This window comes from Ambystoma mexicanum, chromosome 4p (assembly GCF_040938575.1).
Source record: "Ambystoma mexicanum isolate Mex_15411 chromosome 4p, UKY_AmexF1_1, whole genome shotgun sequence".
NCBI classification, from domain to species: Eukaryota; Metazoa; Chordata; class Amphibia; order Caudata; family Ambystomatidae; genus Ambystoma; species Ambystoma mexicanum.
In genome coordinates this window covers 217,331,044-217,354,630 of record NC_090927.1, presented here as the reverse complement: position 1 = coordinate 217,354,630, position 23,587 = coordinate 217,331,044, and the positions used below count along the sequence as shown (strand labels likewise).

The window sequence follows — 23,587 nt, the reverse complement described above, 5'->3', positions numbered from 1 at the left end:
GGACCCGCTATGGACGCCTGGTTTTACCAGACGTCCTTAGCGGGTCCCGCGAGGGGGCCAGCATGCTAACAACGGGCCCGTCATTAACGGGTTCATTGTTAGCATGCTCCCCATTCCCATTTGAGTCCTATGGGGGCTCAAATGGGAATGGGGATGGTCCGGGTTCCCTGAATGGGGAAATACTGGGCCCTCCAAAGTCGGAATGGCCCGGTATTTCCCCATTCAGGGAACCCGGACCCGAGTTTGGAGGCCATGGCTACCGCCAAACTTGTAATTTGTCCCTAAGTGTGGTATGGGTGGGGTGTAGAGCAATTACTCTACTCCAGAAAGCCCATGCCACTCTACCTTACTTTCAAATAACGTAAACTGCCAAAACTAACAGAATTGTGCATGCTAGAATATGCCACACTCAGATGAAATTGTGAAAGATGGCATACGCCACACTTGGACGGATTTGTCAATGTTAGCATGTGCCACACTTGGAAAGAATTACAAACGGTAGTATGTGCCAGTACTAACCTTAGCTTGCGTCACATTTAGATGGAAATGGGAATGTTAGCCTGTGCCACACTCAGATGGAATTCTCAACCTTAGCTTGCGTCACATTTAGATGGAAATTTGAATGTCTGCATGCGCCACACTTGGAAAGAATTAGAAACGGTAGTATATGCCAGTCTTAACCTTAGCTTGCGTCACATCTAGACAGAAATGTGAATGTTAGCATGCGCCACACTTAGAAAGAATTCCAAAATGTAGTATATGCCAGTCTTAACCTTAGCTTGCATCACATCTAGATAGAAATGTGAATGTTAGCATGTGCCAAACTTGGATGGAATAGTGAATGATAGCAGGCACCACACCTAGACATAATTGTAAGGACAGCAATGCCAACTAACCAATGAACTAGTAATTTCATCCCTCTGCATACACCTCTCAAACTCTAACCAAACACAACCACAAGCCTTAAACGCAGCAAACCGCACAAACTTCACTACACTGCAACAACAAAACAAACCGCACATAGACTTGCACAACAGCACACGATGACTACCAACCGTAAAATACCCCAAGCCCAGCCAATGGACCCACCGGGCTGAGGCTGCCAACAGCACATCACTGCTATCTTACACTGTTCCAGCTCATTCCCACTAACTGAGCCTCCTCCCCCTCTCCCTTTTTTAGAGCCGCCAGAGCGCCAGAGGACCACTCCGGTGGTGATAGTGCGCAGTGCAAATATCCTTTAACATTAACATTACCATTAACCTTTCCAACAGGTTCGGGCCCTACCCATCAACGAGGAACCGACATTCTGAACCCACCAGCAGACTCTCCAACCTCCTTATAGCAGAATGAGAAGGGGAGGGGAAGCCATTCTACTGCAGGCCATGAACTGTGCAACAGGCTTCCTCTTGAGATATCAATTGATCAATTGAAGTCACTTAAAAGATGAGTGGTCAGAGACGCAACCCATGTGAGCTATGTCTTTCTTCTTCATATGTGCAAACTGATTTGACCTACAAGGCTATGTCTACCGACCTTAATTCGGTAGTCGGAAAGCAAGTTAATTATCTGCTGTGAGTGACACTGCCCCTTTCTTGGATTTTCCTTTTCCTTTTTGTCAATACAATTCCTTCACTTAAGTGTCCTCTCCCCTCGTTCTTCGGCTCAACAGCCTTTAGCCAGCAATAGAAGGCTGCCAATAAAAGATGATTCTGCGGGACTCGCCTATTTTTGCTTTCTTGTTCTGAGGTGTACTTAACCCATACGCCTCCTTATGCCGTATCCACAACATCTATGCCCCCACCTCTTGGAAAACAAAATAGGGGAAGGCTGCAGGTGGCATTGTGCAAACATATTGCCGGTGATGTCACACATTCTGCTTTTTTCACGTTGGCATGATGGTGCCACTTAGTTTGCGTGTTGAAGTCTCCGAAACGCCAAATAGATAAATAAATGTGGCTAAAAGAATCTAGCGAATTACCCTGTAGGCAAGAGCACACAATGATGAGGCCTGATCATTATTTATTTAACATATCATTTTTGTGGGGGACATTCAAAGGCAGCTGTATTTGTACTCAATTCGACAGTATGAAGAGGTATAAATCTTAGGGTGCAAAGTAAGGGTGGGTGAACTCCCCCCAAAAGGGACCTGTTCAATTTTGTGTGTCACAGTGTCAAAGTTCAGTCATCCATGATATTCTGTTGCCCACTTTGTGGGGGGTGAGCCAACCACCCTGACCATCATAATACTCCTCATCGACCCCCTCCTTTGCCCTCAGGCTTTCCTTACCACCCCCTCTGCCCCCTAACCACTAAATGGCATTGTTTTAAAATTGCTTGTATCTGCACCTCTAGGGTTGCGTTGTGAAACCTAGGCCTTTTCGCCCTCTGTTAGGATTCTCAAACTTAGGTGGCTTCCACTGGGTTTAAATATTCTTGTATCCACACCACTAAATGGCATTGTTTTAAAATTGCTTGTATCTGCACCTCTAGGGTTGTGTTGTGAAACCTAGGCCTCTTCGCCCTCTGTTAGGATTCTCAAACTTAGGTGGCTTCCACTGGGTTTAAATTTGCTTGTATCCGCACGACTAAATGTCATTGTTTTAATTAGCTTGTTTCTGCACCTCTAGGGCTGCATTGTGAAACCTAGGCCTTTTCTCCCTCTTTTAGGATTCTCAAACTTAGGTATGTCTTCTCTCCTGTCTTAGAATGTCCTGTGCTTTTTCCGCGCTCGCCTCCTGAGTGTTGTCATCTTGTCCCATATCTCTACTCACTTCCCTCTCGCTGTCTTGTCTGTCTACCTCTGGGACGCTTCTCCCACCTACTCTATGGTGCTCTCTGTCTCCCCTATCTTTTCTAACTGCTTCTCTATTGACTATCCTGCTCTCCTCACTAAGTCTGGTAGGAAGAAGTTTAAAAAGGACATCCTGGTCTCCCACCCAGGCCTCCATATCGCCGACACCTACAGCAGTGCCTCCTCCAAGGAAACTCTCACCGACATCCTCTTTGTCGTTCCTTCACCAGATCTATGGACCCCTCATATGGTCTCTGTGCTCTCTCCTTTCTCCTCTTCGCCCATTAATGGTGGCACCCGTTGGGACGCCCTCCTGGCCTCCTTCCTCTCCTCTAAGGTCATCATTAATGTCTACTCTAATGGGACCGTCCTGGTCCAAGGCCCTCAGGCCAACCTTCATCTCTTTGATAGACGCTTTCCGCGCCTCATCAACTTCCTTTCTTCTCCTGCCCTCTCCTCTTCCCCTGGATACCTTGCCTTCCCCCTCCCTCTCTGCCCCCTCTCGAGCGCGTTCTACACTTCCGCAAGGTTTACCACTGATCTGTACCCCTCCCCGGAAGTCCTTCAAGGAGGGCAACCTTCTCCACATTGCCACTCTTAACTCCCGCTCCGCTGTCAAATATTCCTCTGATATCTGCTGCCTTCTTGAAGAACTTGACCTCGATGTCTTCGGTCTCACTGAGACATGGTTTACAGCAAGCTCCGTCACCAGCTTTGAGATGCTCCTACCTGATTGCTACAAGATCCTCTCCGTTCCCAGGCCCAACCGCTCTGGTGGGGGTGTAGCCCTCATCTTCCCTGAGTGGATTCCTGCCTCTGTTACTCCTATGCAGGCCTACTCCTCTTTTGAATGCCTTGCCTGTAGGCTCTCTCTCTCTCCTAGCCATTCCCTTACCGTGGCTACCATCTATCGGCCACCTGGTCAGATTTCTTCCTTCCTCTCTGAGTGGGCAGACCTGTCCTCCTCACTCCTGGCCTCAACCACTCAACTCCTTCTTCTTGGAGACTTCAACATCCACCTGGATGCCTCCTGTTCCCCCTCTGGACTCTTTCCCGACCTCTGCGACTCTCTCTCACTCACCATTCTCCCCTCTGGCCCAACTCATTCTTCAGGACACACTCTTGATGTTCTGATCTCCTCTGACCTTCCCCTCTCTGTCCCTCTCTCTACTCCCCTCTCCTGGAGTGATCACTTTCTCCTTTCCTCCCACCTCACCCTCCCTACCCCGCATGCCAAGCCACCCCCGTCACTGCCACCCACCTTCTCTGTCATCCGACCCATGAAACGTGTCAGTTGAGGCTTTCGCTGCCACCTTCTCACCCCCTCCTCCCCCTCTGGCTGAGTCTCACCCTGACACAGCCCTCTCCACGCTCCACTTTTCTATATCTGATACTCTTGATATCCTTGCCCCTGTCATGAGAATCCACCTGAAGCCCAAAGCCAAGTGGAATTCCTGGTATGACTCAGACCTTGTCACCCTAAAACGCAGGTGTAGGGTGGCCGAGAGGTAATGGCATGCTTCAAGTTCATCCTCTGACAAACTGGCCTGCCGCCTGCTGCAAAGCCAATACCGGCTCTCTGTCCTCACCAAGAAGAGAGCTCATATCCAAGTCCGTGTCTCTGCGGGATCTAACAACTCGGCTGAACTCTTTAAAATCTGCAAGGAACTGGCCAATCCTGCCGCAGTCTCTACCTCTCCTGTCCCTTCCCAGGCCCTCTGCACGGCACTGGCTTCTCACTTCATTTTTAAAACTCAGGACATCCTGTCCTCACTCTCCTCCTTTTGCTTCCCCTCCTCTATCCCCTGATCTTCCTCTGGCCCTCCCTCAGCCACCCATCCTCCTTCCTTCTCTGCCTTTCCTCTTTTCTCAGCGGACAAGGTTTCTAGACAAGTCTGATCTATGAAAGTCTTGTCAAAACAGGTTCATGTCTGTTCCTCCAAAACTATCAAGGACAACATCGACTCCCTGGCTCCTGCCCTGGCTGACTTCTGCAACCGCTCCTTCACCACTGGAGTCTTCCCTTCCCCCCTGAAGCACTCCCTTGTGCACCCTCTTCTAAAAAAAAACTCTGCAGACCCCTCCTGCCTGGCTAACTATCGCCCAATCTCCATCACTCCCTTCCTGGGCAAGCTCCTGGAGAAACTGGCCATCTCCCAGCTTAATCACCACACTGAATCTGTTGGTTGTCTTCATGATCATCAGTCTGGCTTCAGAGCTGCCAGAAGCACGGAAACTGCTCTCCTGAACATCCGTGAAGACCTGCTCACCAACCCCGACTCTAATACCCTGTGTGTTCTCATCTTGCTTGACCTCTCTTCTGCCTTTGACACTGTCAACCATGCCATCCTGCACAACCGTCTCCATGAGAACCTGGGTATCACTGTTCAGGCTCCAGCATGGCTGACTTTTTTCCTCTCCAACCGACCCTCCCAGGTCCAACTGGGGTCCTTCCTCTCCGACATCTTTTTCTCTACCTCTGGTGTCCCCCAAGGATCTAACCTCTCTCCTTGGCTGTTCAAGCAATACCTGGCACTCGTTGCCCACCGCATCGCCGCTCTCTGTCCCAACTTTCATTGCTATGCGGATGATACCCAGCTCATTTTCAGGCTACCCTCGGCCTCCTCCTCTCTTTTCCTCATCTCTGACTGTCTGTCTGCCATCCAGGAGTGGTGTGCCGCCAACGACCTCTGCCTTAATGCCAGTATGACTGAGATTCTACTCATTGGCACACCCACTCCCTTGTTCCCTGCTGTTCTCTGGCCGGCCTCCCTTGGCCCTCTTCCTACTCCCACCTGCGAGGCTAAAAACCTCAGGGTCATCTTCGACTCTGCTCTCTCCTTCTCCCCTCACATCTCCGACGTCTCTAAGAAGTCACACTACCAGCTGCACCTCCTTGGAGCTATTCTTCCTTTCCTCTCCTTACCCCAGAAGCTCACTGTCTCCAGAGCCCTGGCCCTCTCTAAACTGGAACAACCTCTATCTTAATCTGCCTGCCTCTACTCTCCGCCCTATGCAACTTATCCAGAACAGGACTGTGAGACTTGTTCTTCGCCTCAAGCCCAGGGATCGTATCTCTCCGGGACTGAAAGCTCTGCACTGGCTCTCAGTGGCTGCGAGGATTAAGTTCAAAACCCTCTGCATTGTACACAAGGCCTTCTGGGATCTGGGGTCACAATACCTTCAACTCTCTCTTCCTAAATATATTGCTTCTTGAGCTCTTTGCTCTTCCCCCTCACACTCCCTCAGTGTCAGTCGCTTCTCTAGTTGGTGGCAGACTGCTCTCTTCGGCTGGGGCCTCTCTCTGGAACAGCCTTCCTGCCTCCCTGAAACTCGAGAACCATTTCCGGTTCCAGAAGCACCTCAAAACCTTCCTCTTTGCCTCTGCTTTCTCTCTCCCCACACTGCTGATTTCCTGACTGAAACTGCTCGGGTTACCTGGCCACCCTTTCTGATCACTGGCCCAGGCCCCGTCAATTGCTCACCTGCACTGCCTCCCTGGCAACCCCTGCACCTGCGGACCGTTGTTCTGTATCCCTACAGTCCCCTTACCAGCACTTTGTCTTCACTTCCTTGCACTTGCCACCAGCTGGCCGTTTATTTATTTTTCTTGTTTATTCCACTTTTTCCCATGATATGATATGATATGATATGGTATTTGTAACGCGCCTATACACAGGTGTTTCAAGGCGCGACGAGGCAGGGAGGGGAGGAACAAGGGGAGACAGACAACGATCCTACTAGGCCAGGTGTCATTCAGATCGCGCAAGTGCAGGGGTGGGGGAGGGGGAAAAAGTGCAAGGGGGAGGGGGGAAGTGCAGTACAAGGTAAGTGGCGTAAAGTAATAAATAAATAGGGCCAGCTGGTGGCAAGTGCAAGATAAGTGCAGAACAAGTGCTGGGGAAGGGGGGGGGGCTGTAGGGATACAGAGACAGTCCCGCAGTGCAGAGGGGTTCAAGGGCATCAGTGCAAGTGGAGAGTGGCTGGGCCCAGGACCGAGGCCGTTTAGAGTGGTCCAGTTGCAGGATCAGTGCAGTTTCAGTGAAGAATTAATTTGCTGTTCAGCAGGGGAGAGGGAGAGAGAAAGCAGAAGCAAAGAGGAAGGTTTTGAGGTGCTTCCGGAACCGGAGATGGTTCTCCTCAAGTTTCAGGGAGGCAGGAAGGCTGTTCCAGAGGGAGGCCCCTGCCGCCGAGAGAGATCTACCCCCAGCTCGTTGCTTCGAGAAGCGGCTAACCCTGAGGGAGTTGGAGGCGGATGAGCGAAGGGCTCGGGAAGGAAGATATTTGGGAAGAGAGAGTTGAAGGTATTTAGGACCCAGGCCCCAGAAGGCCTTGTGGACAATGCAGAGGGTTTTGAACTTTATCCTCGCAGCCACTGGGAGCCAGTGTAGAGATTTCAGTCCTGGAGAGATACGGTCCCTGGGCTTGAGGCCAAGGACAAGTCTCGCAGTTCTGTTCTGGATGAGTTACAGAGGGCGGAGAGTGGAGGCAGGCAGATTAAGATAGAGGCTGTTACAGTAGCCCAGCTTCGAGAGAACCAGGGCTCGGGAGACAGTGAGCTTCTGGGGGAAGGAGAGGAAGGGAAGAATACCTCTGAGGAGGTGCAGCTGGTAGTGTGACCTCTTGGCGACGTCAGAAATATGAGGAGAGAAGGAGAGTGTGGAGTCGAAGATGACCCCAAGGTTTTTTGCCCTGCAGGTAGGAGCATGTACTGCACTTTCCCCTCTCCCTTCCCCCGCGCACTTTTCCTTTCTCCCTCCTTACCATGCACTTGCGCGATCTGAATGACACTTGGCCTAGTAGGATCGTTCTCTCTCTCCTTTTGTTTCCCCCCCTTGCCTCGTCGTGCCTTGAAACACTTGTGTATAGGCACGTTATAAATGCCATATCATATCATATCATATCATAACATAACACCCATAGAATCTTGATCTGGAAACAGAAAAAAAGTTGGACATGTCTTACTACCCTTTGGGGTTCAGACAGACCCCAATAGGGAAGTGAGACATGTTGAGACCCCTGTAGGAATGGCAGTAGATTGCCTTCCCTCTCAGGGTCTTCATTTTGAACCCCTGGGTGAACTAGGAACCCTCCCCTGGCAGAACCTCCGGGAAGATCTAAATGTTTGTGGAACTTGAACTACCCACAGTTTTGGTGGTCCAACTTTTGTACAAATAGTTCCACTCACTCACAGTATATAGGACAACATGGAATCAGTGCATTTCGAGACAGCAAGGCTGAGTGGCAATTGTGAATGTGGGATTCAAATATGTGATCTGAATGTGAGAAAAGAGCCATCCTTCAAATGACTCTCACTCAAATGCCATGGGACTATCAAAATGCTACATATGCATTACATACCACATGTTTTACAGTGACCTAATGCACCACCAAGTTCTCAATGGGGAAATAGGTAAGTCACTGTAAATGTGGGAGTGGATTGGCGCACTGCCTTTTAGAGCACAGTGTTGGTCTTACCTGATTTTTAATGCACATATTAGAGTTCATTTTGTTCCCAAAAGGTAGCTAAGCATGTTAAAAAGGATTGTGAGAAATATACATGACAACAAACGGATGGGTGTGACCTTCATGCTTGAATTGTTCAAAAGAAGCTCCGGAGACATGGCTGGAAGTTTGGAGGCAAAGGAGCGCCAGAGAAATGGTCGCTTGGTTTTAAATAGGACCCGATTTGAAAAGGTGTCCATAAAGAAAAAATACAAAAAAGCAAAATCTCCTAGTTAGACTGGATAACAGTATCTTCCTAAAATGAGCTTTGCTAGGGTAACATCACAGCAGACATGAAGCAGCTGCCTGTTTCCATGCCAGCAGTCAGGATGGACCATGATAATGCTTCTTGATGCCTCAGAGAGAGCGGTATAGCCACATGCAAAGGCTGCTTCCGATAAGATCCCCGACGGGTAGCCCATGACATCTGATTGCGTCAAACAGGGATGTTGCTAGGTCCGGAAAAGATCCAGGGCTACACTAATGTCGGGACAGTGCAGACACTGGGCTAGCTAGCCTTTTGGTTGTAGCTCTCAAGCTTCTATCCGGGCCTATAATCAAAAGACCTAGAACTATAGCCCCCCAAGACCCATTTAATGACTCCTCTGGCATCAAAAACTGATTAGATAATTGTGGGGAGTTCCAAAGTTTGGAGGTTGGAAAAGGGCAGCACAAAAGTGCACTGACTCAGTCCCTATAAGCTAAGACAGATTTCCCAAATCAATAATTCAACACAGAAAAAGTCACAAGTTCCAAATGATGCACTCGCCAGTGGTTATACATAATGAGACTTATTCAAATCAATCCCCACACACTATGCTACATAGTGTACATATACATATAATAGGATACCAATTGTGTAGGTTCCGGACTTCATTGGAGGCTTGTTCTTCTGTCTTAGTTCCTTTTGCGATGGTCATGAAGAGATACTTTGTTTCACATTATTTCATTTTATCGTTTGCAATTTTTAGGAATCGGATCCAGACAGCTTCCAGTAGAACACCCAAACAAAGAAAGATGAAGACGTCTGCGGTACAGACTACCATGGAAAGCCTCATGGAGACGAAGACAACAAGATTCAACAAAGGTCACCACCATCAGGCAGCGACAGATGATCGTCCAGTGGTGAACACAGGAGTAGGCCCAGCACAGCTACCCTTGGTGTGAGATGGCTGAAAATGGTGGAGCAGGTGACTTGTGGCACAAGCTGAAGACCTGCAAAGCTCCAAGGCTCTGCTCGGATTAGTGACAGGTGCAGTGAAGTAGCCCACGAGAGAGCTGGCCAGTCCACGGGTTGGTCCAGGGACACCTCCGATGGCTCAGCCAGCATAGATCCACCAGCAGGGTTCAATACTGGTTGTCCCCACCAGTCAAGGGGCTGAAGCACCAACAAAGGCCTTCTTGAGATTAGGACAGAGGAACAGGGCTTTGCCGGGACAACACTGGTGTTGATGCTGGTCAGTTGCAGGGGTCATCCTCCGGTCGTCAGTGGGCTGCCCTTCATCGTAGAAGTCTTGGCTCCAATGGTTATTTGATAAACAGTTGCAGGAGCCCTCCCTTTGTCCGAGTTTCAAGCTGGGAGCAAGTCCACCAATGGTAAGCATCTGCACCATTCAAAAAGCCAGCGACTGTCCAACCATGGATAGCCATTGGTCACCACATCTGCACAGGAACAGATATTCAAGCACCAGAGATGTGGGTTCGGTCAAAACAGTCCAGGATCCCTTCTCTGGCACACAGACACAATGTGCCTCATTACAAGTATGGCGCTAAGACAACAACGGCGCCGTTATCGCTACCGGCACGGTGGCTACCGTACCGCCATAGGAGTTCTGCTCACGGGTGTCCTTGCAGCCACCAGGTCTGACCTCGTGGCCGTACCGGCACCCACGAGCAGAACATGATGGTAGCACCGGTACCGTTATTAACGGTACCAGTGCTAACACCCTCCCCATCCCCATTGAGCCCTATGGGGATCAAATGGGAATGGGGATGTACCAGGCCCGGCACCCACGAAAGGGCAATTACCGGGTCTGGCTGGGCTAGAATAGCCTGGTAATTGTCCATTTGCGGGTGCCAGACCCGGATACAAATTTGGAGGTAGCCTTGCCGGAAAAAACGGCAAGGCTACCTTCAACCCCCTAATGAGTCCCATTAATTCCCATTAGCTAGCGAAAGTCAGAGCTTTCTATGGGAAAGGGGTTTCCATATAAGGCATTTTATTACTTGAGAAGGCAGGAAGAGAGCGAAAAAAGAATATGGCCAAGAACAAGCAAAAAACGTTGTGGCACATCCATCATAGCGTGCTATCCTCCTTTAGTAGCCAATTGCAGTAAATGCAAATGTGTATGACTAAAATGTCACCAAAAATGGTAAAAATATCACAGCTGCCACCAGTTTATCTTAGGCACATTGTAAAAGTAACCAAAAAGCCATTATATGAAAAGTTATAAGGATACCAAGGGCCTCATTAGGGGTTTGGCGGGAGCTGTGCCCTTATTAAGGCCCGTTGTTAGCATCATCCCAGTCCCATTGAGCCCTATGGGGCTCAAATGGGAATGGGGATTCATTTTTACCGGGTCCATGGAATGGGCAATTACTGGGTTATGCTGACCTTGACGGACCCGGTCATTGCCCATTCCATGGACCCAGTAAAAATTAATTCCCATTCCCATTTGAGGCCCATAGCCCCATAGGGCTCACTGGGAATGGGGATGATGCTAACAACGGACCCGTTAATAACGGGCCCGTTGTTAGCATGCTAGTCCCCGCGTGGGACTTGCAAAGAACTTCTGGTAAATCCAGACGTCCAGAGCGGGTCCCGCTAGGGGACCTCGTAATAGGGCGGTACGGGGTTAACGGCACCGGCACCTTTACCGGCACCGTTAACCCCTTACCGCCCTCCTCCTAATGAGGCCCCAAGTATCCTAACTGCACTTCACTGTAAGGTGATGTGTGCAATTGTAAGAATACAAGAATTCACAAAGAGAAACATGGGCCTCATTACGAGTTTGGCAGTGCTGGAAAAAAGTGGTGTTAATTCTGTTACCTCCATTTTTCCTGCTCTGACAAACTTGATGTTTGGTGGAATAACCGGGTGGTAATTCTGCCGATTTATGGGGGTAAAGTGGTGGATTTCCCACAGGTAGATCCTCTACTTTACCTCCACAAATCTGCAGAATTAGCCCCTGGTAATTCCACCAAAGGTAATATCTCCAAAAATCTGCAATGGAGTCGTATGGATCCATAAAATAGGGATTTACACTGCCAACTACCACTTGTAATCCCATGGTAAACTGACGGGACCAAGTGGCGGTAATGGTAAAACCATTTGGTGGTAATTCTGCCCCATTACCACTGAATTACGCCAAACTGGTACTGAGGCCCATTGTCTCTTTCTTAGCACCATATCACCTGATTGCAGCAAGGAGAGGTTGACCGGTAACCCTCTTCAATCAGACATTGAGCAGCAGGCATGTCAGTTTGGCGAAGTACAGATTTATTGTCTGTGGGAACCAACAAAATGCACCTACATCCATTATTTTTTATTAGAATCAGATTTTTATATTAACTAAAAATGTAATATAGCAAATACCAAAACACATCCAGCAATATACAACCAAACAAAGCTACACACATTATATTAAAAAAACTTGTAGCAATATTACTATGACAATGTTAACTTCCCCTAATCTAAATTCAGAAATCTAAAAATGAACTCAAATCTAAACTTGCTTGAAAGTGCTTCTCTGGCAAATTCATTTAAACTATAAATAAAGCTTATGTCCATCAGATAAGACATAGGGCTCATTATAAGTTTGCTGGTCTGTAAACAAGGGTGCCGGAAAGCCCACTGGCACCTTTGTTTCCGGACCAGCAAACTACTGTAGAGAAGGAGCCAAGTACCTTTACCTGAAGTCACATCCCCATCCTGCCTATCTGTTGCAACCGGAAATTGCAACATGCGCAAAGCTAATATTGGTACCTATACCAGAAAGAGTCCTTGAAACAAGGTATCCATTGAGAATACCCTATATGTATCCGCAGATAAATTATGGTCTGCTGAAGGAAGTTCCAGAATAAGTCTGAGAATGAGTGAAAGAGAAGACTGGTGACGTCACAAGAAGCTGCAATGACACACCAAAAGAGATGCCATTGAAGAAAGAATATAGATCTTATAGAATCTGATGACGAAGTAACAAAGTAAGCAACATTTCGAGAGCGAAATGAAGATTGTGGGCCGCATTACGACTCTGCCGGTCCGGAAACAATGGTGGTGGTAAATCCGCCGCCACCGTTGTTTCTGAACCGGCTGATTCCGATGTTCTGCAGGTGGGAGGTGTCACTCCCGCCAGGTCTGACCTGGCTGGAGTAAAGCCACCCGCCTGCAGGCAGAAACGGAAACACTGGGTCCGTCATAGACGGAACCAGTGTTTCCATTGTCCCCATCCCCGTCCTATGAGACTCCATAGGAATGGGGATTTATGGAATTCCGCCTCCGGAATTACCGGGTCACTGAGGTTGTAATGCCCCGGTGATTCTGGCAATCATGGATGCGGAATGGTATTTCGGGTCTGGCGGCAGCCTGCATGTTTTTCTGGCACGGCTCCTGCCAGACTCGTAATGAGGCCCTGCATGTGCGAAGAAGCACTGAAGAAAATGCAAAGCCATTTTACAAATGTACCGATGCTGTAACGCAAGTAGACAAAGTAATCATAAGGCTGGTTATGTAGTGAATAGATTGCAGGCGATGCGCCAATGTATATATATATATATATATTTTATCAAACTTGGACCCCGTGAATGAAAGGGCTGGAAGTGTGGTGCAGTTGAATAAAATAGCTGACGGCGAATGAAGATTCGAGAATGCATGCCTGGCCCAGTATCAAGAGTCGGGGCCGCCAAGAGCCTGGTTATCTACTCGAGAAGATACAATAACGTGTAATTATGAGCTACTGTTTGAGGTGTAATGGAAAAACACTGAAAGTGCCAACGTTTCTTAATTTAATAGTATTTAATACAACGAAAGAGCTCAGAACGTGGTCTCTAGTCACATGGTCAGATGAAAATACACTTTGGGGCGAGCTACACTGAGACCAGAAGAAATGTTTGTGCCTTAGTTCCCTTTTATTCTTAAGCAGAGTGAGCGTTCGAAAGGCCAAGTTCAAACAAGTAATTGAATGGAAGAATGCAGGAGTGAAGATGGATGTTGGGCTAATTGGGTGGGGAGGCATGACCAGGCCAACCACCCAGCACCTGGGGGTACCAGCTTGCGTTCTGCTAGCATATGGCATATTCCAGAAGTGTACAAGAATGCCAACCAATTGTAGAGGGCCAAGTATCAAGGAGCCCTATAGTTTGAGAAGCCAATAGTATATTGTGTATTAGTCTAACACGGAGGAGGACTTGCACTTGGGATGGGCTTAGTTGTCCACTTGACCTTAGAGACACAATCACAACCCTATACCCCATAGAAAGTATATAGAGATGTTCCCCTTAAGCCTATCACATCCCCTAGTAGGTTTCCTTATTTTGCCACGTAGTATGACATCACTTATGGTGAACATTTAGTATAAAAGTGTGTTTTTAATTAAATGTTTTCAACAGAACTCGTTGAGCGAGCTGTGCGGCGTCCATTGATGTCTGTTGTACTCCCTGTTTTAAAGACTTGTTATTAAAACAGTTAATGTGCCAACTTCCTGAGTCGGTTTGATTATTGATGTATGAGCAAGATCTGAATCCCCGTCCATCTAAGTTACCTCGTCTTAAAGGACCCTGATGGGTTCACTATGTATTTTCTTGTCGTGGCCACCACGCCCGACAGGTCTGACCCTGCCGGGTGCAGCGGCCATCGTAGGCAGACCCTTCACGGAAGTGCCGGCACCGTTAACAATGGTGCCGGCGCTTCAGAATCCCCACTCTCATAGAGTCTAATGGGACTCTATGAGAATGGGGACTTACATTGTACTAGTGCCTGACTTTCCGAGCCACCGGACATGTAATCTCCCGGTGGCACCAGGAAGTCATGTGCCGGTAAATGTTACGAGTCCGGTGGCAACCCGCCGGTAGCACCAGCTGGGTTACAGCCAGACTCGTAATGAGACCCATCGTCTACAAATAGATCCTAATATTATATATATTAAAATAGGATTTTAGCCACTTCTTATGCACAGCAATATGGCATTTACAGATCAATAAAAAGTTCCCCAAATCATCATAAATTCCCATTTTGCAATAGCACCTCTTATTCAAACCCCTACCATCCCAATCACTTCGCTCATGGAATGGGAGCACGTTTAGGTGGGTCATCAATGTCATTCTCCCACACTTTCAGGATTTCATTGCCCCTAATTCCCCACACTGCACCTAATTCATCAGGAGATTAGCATACATTTTCATGGAGGAAAGGGTGCGTGCCCGTCGTCTATTTGCAACCCTACCCCACTATAATGCAATCCAAGCTCACGTAACAACTTGGTGTGCCTAGCGGAAGCCCTGTTAGTCTTTTTAAAATTTTGTTTGTGTTACCTTATGGCGAGAGCAATCAGAATGCCCTGAGATCTCTCTGTCATATAACATCACTGCGCAGATCTTGGCTTTGTCTACACTTTGTCATTTATACAACAGACGGTCTCCGTACATATGATAGAATCTAAGTGGGCCTCCCAACCTGAATGCAGCTTTCTCGGCAATCATATTTTTGGGCTATTAAGTGGCACTGAAAGTGCTACCTTTAAGCTGAAACTAGTGCCATTAAAATAAGAGCTTTAACATAAGAGCTTCAAATATGGGCTTTGAATGAGGGTCTACAATGCTTTTCCAATGGAGATGACATTTGAGGAGGGATACACTGGTGTTAGGTCATTGACACCCTCCCATTCCCTGCCATGCTAATCCCTATGGCTAATCACACCCTTTACTGCCCATCTCGGAACTCTTTGAGCTCTTTAAGATCTGACATGGAGGCAGCCATCTTGGATGACTGTCTCTAAGGAAGCTCTCTGGAAACTAGCGTTCATCTTTGAATAGGAAAGCTACCATGCATCTTCCAAAGACTATGATACATTGAATCATGTGAGTATAATCGTTTTTAAAATAGCTAAAGCAATTTACAATACCTTTGACGGCATAATTATTTCTGTCCTTTCTGCGTTTCATTTCCTTGTTTTTGTAAATATAGCTAGGGCTATAGTTTTAATATGTATCAATATATCAATATCTTACGAGACAAAATGTTTGCCTCTGCTAGCTGAGAAGGGTCATGCAAATGCTTGCCGTGCATGGTCCGGCAATCCGACTGTTTGTGCTCGGCTTCACACATAAATTGGCTGGATCACCCCACCTCTATTTTTGTCCTTCGATGCATTGCCTTTCCGATGTTTTCCTTCCCTGCCGCTTTTCAACCAACAGTAAAGTGTTCAAATTAGAAACTTGCAATAAGACATAAAACCGCACAGTGCTCACGTTGGAGAGGATCTCAGGCCCTGAGATCCTCTCTGACGTGAGCACTGTCTTCTGTGTGTTCGCTGGATTTTGCTCACATTCGGGATTTCTAGCTCCCCGCTGCCAGCATGTGCCACGTTGCCAACAGTGGGGAACTAGAAATCCGAAGTGCGAGGAATATCCTGCGAACACACAGAGGACAGTGCTCACGTGAGCAATGTCCTCTATGTGTTCACAGGACTTTGCTCACACTTCAAATTTCTAGCTCCCTGCTGCCGAGCCACAGGGCACATGCCGGGAGCGGGGAGCTAGAAATCCGAAGTGCAAGCAAAACCCACGACCACACAGTTTTAGGGTGGTGATCACTCCTTGTGCCTCCATCTACCAAAGGGGCCTTACCTTTCTGCAGTTACATGCCGGGCCTCTGCCCTGCCCATCACCTGTGGCCTCATAGCTTCTCCTTCCTCTGCATCCTGGTCTGGCACACACTTGACTGTGAAATCTGCTTCATGTAACTATGGGCTGGAAATCTCTGTAGCCGTCTAAGCCTGTGCCGGGCATTTATATGACCTGCACATACCTGATGCTTTTGCTTTGTTGTTCCATGGAGCCGCAGTCTTGTTGCAATGTGGGCACCTAAATGTGTCCTTGCACTTGCCCCTATCCATCGACCCTTTCACTGACCTGTTCTGAATATGACAAAGTTGAACAAACCAGTTTCCTCCTTTCCACTTGTGGTGGCCCAAAGTGACTGTTTTCACAGAGGATACCTTATAAATTAACTTAAATAAATAAATTACATTACACTCGAGTTCGGGTATGTGCCCCCAAAGATTTCAAGCACTCCAACTGGACTGATTGATGAATCCATTGAGTAGATTTTCTAACATGTTTTACTGGGTAACTCAATTAAGAATAGTTAAACTTTTTCTTTTTAAACTTTATTTATTAACAGGTTCACATCGCATCAGGCACCCCACTGCAAAGACCAAAAAGGAAGCCCACAATAACGCCCAGGGTATAATTTTCAACATACAAGGTACTACACAGAGGCAGTCTTCCCCATAAACAACATAGCAATTAGCAAATACATATAACAATATCATTACGGACCTTTGACCTCCCCATTGTCACTGCATCAGGGCTGCCCCTCTTCCCCCCCAGCATCACTCCTGCTTCTTCATCATTGACAGCCTCTCTAGCCAACAGGGTCCCATATATCCCAGGTATAGATTTCCCTGGCAGCAACAGAGTACACTACTCCTGCTCCACATCAAAACACCAAGGCAGGTCTCGCAGCCACCTCCCCAAAGCTGGGGTTACAGGGCTAGACCAATGCCTTAAAGTGCATCTTTTAGCTAGGGTCATACAAATTGGCAACAACTTCTTTCCACCTTAGGGGAGTCCTGGGAGCCCTCAAAACAGCAAGCAATCTCCAAAGGCACTTCATAATGCACCGGGCACCCCTTCATCTCCTCTATTTCCTACAAGAAAGACAACAGAGAGGGGCAGTCCTACAGGACATGGATAAACCCTGCATTATCCCTCTTACATCGAGGGCACCTACCGTCCATCAAATTTCTTCTGCATCTTTGGGGACAGATAGGCCCAGTAAAGAATTGTGAACTGTATCAGGTTTAAATTTAGCACGTATCGCCACTCTCTTGGTATAGGTAGACATATGGCACCATCGAGTATCCTCCAGGTCAGACCCAATATCTACCGCCCATCTACCGCCCATTGTGATCTACACACTAAAACCTCCCTAGGAGATGAGCACTGCACCTTACGATAAATAGTAGTGAGTTAACCAAAAATGTTAAAACCGCACATGACTGCAGCTCAGCTGGGAAAGCCAGAGACCATACTCAAAATGCCTCTCGAATCCTAAAACATTGTTACGCGAGCCTAAACCTCCCACACAAAGGTCCAATCCACATAGATATCAAACATATTAATGATGCCCAGACCCGACCACTCTCTCTTAATGACCCTATCGCACGTAGGAGCCGAATATCACAAGCCATCAGATAGCAGAATGTGCAGGTATACTTCAGCTGATATTAAAAAAAAAAATAACAAAGGGAAAGAGCTTAGAATGCGGGCTTCGACTGATGGTTAGAGCCCACATTGCAAACATCCTGATTATGAGGGAACGCGAAAACATGATTAAATACAATGTTATACACCAAAAATAACACATACCTATCTGAGAATCTTTAAATAAATTATTAGCGTTAATCATGTACTATATATAGCTACTACCTCTTCATGGCATTAGTAATGTTGAACCCCAGATGCTTTCCACAGCTGTGTTGTCGCCTTGCTCTGATGGTGCCTAAAAACCTTTTGACCTGTAAGGAGTGTTTTTTTAAGTCTTTTCACAATCCCACATACACACAGGTCAGAAATAACTTTGTAGCAGAAGGTTTCAAACTGCAGGGTACATACTTGTGTCGCAGGAGGGGGAGGTGGTGGTGGTGATTTGTGGCGACGGTTAAGAGTTCCATTTGTTTTCTTCTCTTCTTTTTTTCTACCACTCTTTTTGCTGCCCACATGGCCCATCCTACATGGGAGAAAAACAAAGATTAAATGCGAATTTGATAAAGCCTTAGCTCAAGCTGTTGGTTTCCAAATACTATTCAAATTCAAATACTATACGCACCCGTGGAAGCCCCGTGAAGTCCCGCTTTGCCCGGAGTTGCTTTTCTGCTGCCTATTCACTTGCAAGCTGATTCTCTGCTATTTGGACTGCAACAACCAGGAGGTGAATTAACTCACCACATTGACTTTCAAGATAATTTCAAGATAATTTAAAAGTGTACTGACACTTATATTTGTTTAATTTCTTTGTTGTATAGCCTTTACTCTTGATTGGAAGGCGGGTCTATAAGAACAGGATGCGCGCGCACAGCGCGCGCGCACTCGTGGAAGCCCCGTGAAGTCCCGCTTTGCCGCTTCGCCGCAGCGTCGCGGGCTAGCGGTCAATTCTTTACCAATATTACTCTCGTTTCCATCTACAAAGAGAGCTTGTGAGAGCCCCCAAACTGTGAGTGTTAAACACTTATAGAATCTAGTTTTTAGGAACGTTTTGATTACGGGCTCTTGCCTAATCTTTATCCTAAATGAAACGAAATCTTTATACACTTCGCACTGGAATGCCTCCCTTACAAAGTGCATTGTTCAATTCCAGCAAAACACAAGCCAAGACTGTTCCATGTGTCTCGACACCCCGTCTAGACAGAGTAGAACCTCCAAAGCTTCCCATTGTAAACAAGTGTACTGTTCTTCCTGTAACTAACTCACTGAAACAAACTCCAAGCACCCAAGATATACGCAACTCAAAGCTCCACCTTCAAAAATTTTAAAGCCACTTTACAGTCTCCCCCAAATATAATTAGTCATAATCAAGCGGGGTGCAGCACCACTTTACATGTCTCCTTGTCTGACAGCACAGTTCTAAGAGGGGAATCTATAGCTCAAATCTCGGATACTAAACCCAGTCCCACTTCAGTAAAATCCCAAGGGGATGTAGCTGTGATTGACCTACCTTCCCCTGGTTCTGATTTCACGGTACAAGAAACACTTGGTAATTTTTCCTTCTCACCTAAAATGATTGCAAATGGAGGTTATACGAAATCTAATGTAACTTCCTCTTTTTTATTTCCCACTCCTCGCAAATGCCCTTCAGCGGAAAAGCCCCAACCATTACCAAATGTGTCTAAAGTAGTTGAACTAACTTTGGGAGCAATGAACTTAACTCTACAAACTATCACCACATTGTTTAACACATTGAATACTAAAATTGATGTACAGGGTGCGCAGTTGTTATCTATCTTAGCTTGGCAGGCGAAGCAAGAAATACTTTGGGCGCATCAACGACCAATGACTAATGAGCCTATCGTGCTGCCAACAGCATCAGTTGATAATTGTGTAAAACCGCTTAAACTGGTGTCTGTTGCCACCATGACTTCTACCATGGCTCATAATAGTCCTTTTGTAAAAGTACCACTGAATGCATTAGAAATGTCCAATCTGCACTCTCAAACAGAAACGCAATTGTCTCCCATCACCATAGATAATTCAGGTATATTGTGCTCTCTCCCGTATATTGGCCAGGTCATCAGAGAGATTGCGCCTGTTCCTGAAAAAGGTGCAGGTGGGGAGTCCATGAGTGACCGAATTCCTGAACCGTACACCATTTTTTCTAAAACTATACCTCAATTACCTCCTAAAGCTCTATCCTCTGAGAAAAATTTCCAACTAAAAAAGAAAAATTCAGAGGTGGTAAAAAAAAAATCTAAAAATGTAAAGAAAACTGAAGTTGGTGCACCAACAAGTTCGAAGCAATTTTTCAACAAGCTTACTCTCCCTAACAAGCACAGCCAGCAAACGGCCTGTGCTATTACAAAAAAATATACGCAACTAAGTCAAATGCGTAAACTAAAACTTGACTCCATAACTGAAAATTCTGTACCCCCAGTTTCATATGCACCTTTGGACAATTTGGTCCACGCAGTCCAAAATTATGAAAAACAACAAGTGAGTCTGGAAGTGCATCATCCCTCACTGGCTGCTGAACCCAGCGACAAACAAACCCCAGTGCAAAGAATTGCAATTTTGACTGCCGAACGCTCCACATTAAAAGAACCAAAATTGTCTCAACCTTGCACATCGACTGAACACGAACAAGAGATGTTGGCGAATTGTTGTTCAGAAATTAGGAAGGAGGTTGATGCGTATATGAGCAGATTTGATTTGTTACCGATACTAAAAGGGCCCTTACTTGCACCTCTCAGCCCCGATACTCCATCCATTCAGCGACCTGGATCTAAACCTTCGGTCTCATTCAAGTGTGACAACACCAAGAAAGTGGCAGTCGCGTCCACTCCCTTGTCTGATCATGATGCTGAAATTGCCTCTCTGCTGAAATCTTTACGCCCTCCTGCAAGCAATCTACCTTGCTCTGCAACAACAACTTCCTTCAGTAATCCACCTGTTAAATCAATTATGAAGACAAAAGTGGGTAAGGAAAAAAATATTGCCTTAGTACTCGGTTGTCGACCAGCACCATATCCACAATATGTGCTAAACCGTCATAGTATCCTACAGATTTTTTCCGATATTCCACTGTTGCAGGACATCGGAACTTCAGATATAGCGCAGGTAGAGTTCGTTAATGATAATTCAGTAAGTACGGCGTGTCTTTGGCTGACGTCCAGAGTTGTTAGAAATCTTATATGGGAAGCGAAGAATCAACTCCTAGCTTTGGGTTTCATACTTCTATTGGGTCCAACCAACTCCTCTGACGGATCACTCAGGGCGGAAACATGGATTAATTCAGCCATAAGCGAACTCAACAAGGGTACAGACTCTACAGAAGGATACTTAAAGGATAATGTGACCTCCAAATGCTGCTGTAATTGTGACTCCAGAAGTTAACTATCGTACAAGGTTAAGAATGAACGTATTATTTCCCTCGCCTCATGGAACACCCGAGGTTTTAGTCATTTGATAAACAACACACTAGACACTCTAAATAATTACGATGTGACTCTATTACAAGAAACGTGGCTTACAAGCTTTCCCTCTTGGGACAATCATGCCATACACTTTTCACCAGCACTACAAGGCGGAAAGGGGCGACCAATGGCTGGTCTTTTGACGGCCTCAAAATTAAGTTCTAATGCCAGTATAATTTACTCCTACTCCCCAAATCCTTTTGCCCAACTAACTGTTATCTCAATAGAGTCAACCTTGTACGCTTTAGTCAACTTATACTGGAATCCCAAGAGCATTGAAAATCGGAGGTTTCTGATTGATATTTCCACGATGCTGGACTTCATTGTATTTATCCCTAAAATACAGTACACAATTGTTGCTGGTGACCTCAATCTACACTGTTTTTCTGCCAATTATGTTTTAGGAGATTCGAGACGCATATTGTGGGAACAACTTATGCTTTCCAGAGGCTTTTGTATGATGAATGGAAGTAAATTTGACATCAGTGACTCAGCTCATACGTGGCAACAAGGTGCTGCAAAAGCCACAATTGATTACATCTATGTGGATGACGAGTTGTACTCGAAAGTCCATTCCTTTAATTTAGAAACCAACCCAAATAGTGATCATCGTTTGCTCACTATTAAGTGGTTGACCAATGTACCTTCTACCAAATGCAACACAGTGGCAAATTTGGGTCAAATAACTGTTTCTAATCAGTTAAATCGTATAATCTGGAATGAGAACAAACTAAATGATTCAAATAATTTGTTGCATGCTGCCTTCCGTCACTCACGTGAAAAAACATTCTCCACTGTTGTCCCCTATTATGATCTTATACAACATTTTGCAGATAATAGGGTGCGTAAAAAACAGACCTTTAGAGGCTCACATAATTTCGATATAGAAGCGAAAATCAAAAAAACTGAATTTCGATTCCAAAAAAGAGAGGCCTTGAAGCTCCCATTAAGCATTAGGTTTACAGCTCTCACTCAAGTTAAAACCTCATACAGAAATTGGCGAAGACACCATCGCAGTTGACTATTCCAACGAGATGGAGAACTAATGCTGCAAACCATCCACGACCATAACACGGCACAAATTTGGAAAGCTTTAACTAATGCCATATCCCCTGTGCAATCTATGTCGCAACTACAGAGTGTGCCGGAAGCAAGTTGGATTAGCCACTTCTCTAATGTTTACGCTGGTCCGCCCAACTCTGAACCAACTCTTAGCACCTTTCCTCACAAACGATTTCATATCACCATCTCTAAATGTGACATATTGTACTTCATCAATAAAATAAGTCAGTCTAGAGCTCCCGGTCCTGACGGACTGTCCAATAAAATTTTTAAACAACATCCAGTAATATGGTCATCAATACTACACCAAATTTATGAACATATCAATGAAACTCAAGAGATTCCTGCATCCTGGAAACATTCGTTGATTGTTCCAATCCATAAAAAAGGTGATCAGAGTCTCCCAGAGAACTATAGACCCATCGCCTTACTAGATGCTCCTGGGAAACTTTACAGCCGTATCATTCTACAAGAATTGAACAAATGGACCATAAATGAGCTCAAAAGAGACCCGTTTCAAACCGGCTTTGTTGCTGGCTTAGGAACATCAGTGAATTTGATCACCCTGAACATGTTAAAGTCTAAATATGCAGAAGTTAATCAACCGTTATATATGGCCTTTATAGATTTTCGCCAAGCATTTGATTCGGTCGACAGAACATTGCTTTTCCAGAAACTACAGAAGTATGGTTGCCCTCCATCATTATTAACTATAATTAAAAAACTACATACAAAAACATCTATTCAAGTAAGACTATCTGTCGATGGATTACTATCTGCGCACATCGAGACTTTGAGAGGCTTGAAACAAGGGTGCATTCTGGCGTCCACTTTGTTTAATTTATTCATTCTTGACATAGGTGTCTTCTTTGAACAAGTAATATCCGATTCACCAAAACTAGGATCTCAAAAGATCACATGGCTTCTTTATGCCGATGATCTTGTCCTTATTTCTCAAACTCCTAAAGGACTACAAGAATTACTGAACAAACTAGACACTTATACCTGCATTAACAACCTGATCATTAATGTGGACAAGACACAGATAGTAGTTTGTCAAAAAAAGAGGCACAGAAAATTGGTGAATTTCCAGTGGTATTTGCAGAAAGCCCCTTTAAAGATTGTACCCTTTTATAAATATCTAGGGTTACCATTTTCTGGCACTGTGAAAAATCAAATTTATAATGATACCCTGAAAGCAAAATCCATGACTCTTATATCTCAAGCAAAAATTATTTTGCATAAGTATGGTAAATTTACC

General features: G+C 46.0%; 1 protein-coding gene across 2 annotated transcripts in view; it reads right to left on the bottom strand.

Annotated features, from left to right (window-relative positions):
* Positions 1-23,587, bottom strand: part of BLK (BLK proto-oncogene, Src family tyrosine kinase) — a 679,444-nt gene that overhangs the window by 352,473 nt on the left and 303,384 nt on the right. For both annotated transcript variants that reach the window (XM_069605731.1, XM_069605732.1), the window contains exon 2: positions 18,194-18,308. In XM_069605731.1, coding sequence (XP_069461832.1) covers positions 18,194-18,307 — 114 coding nt within the window. In that variant the 5' untranslated portion in view covers position 18,308. The remainder of the gene's footprint in view (positions 1-18,193; positions 18,309-23,587) is intronic.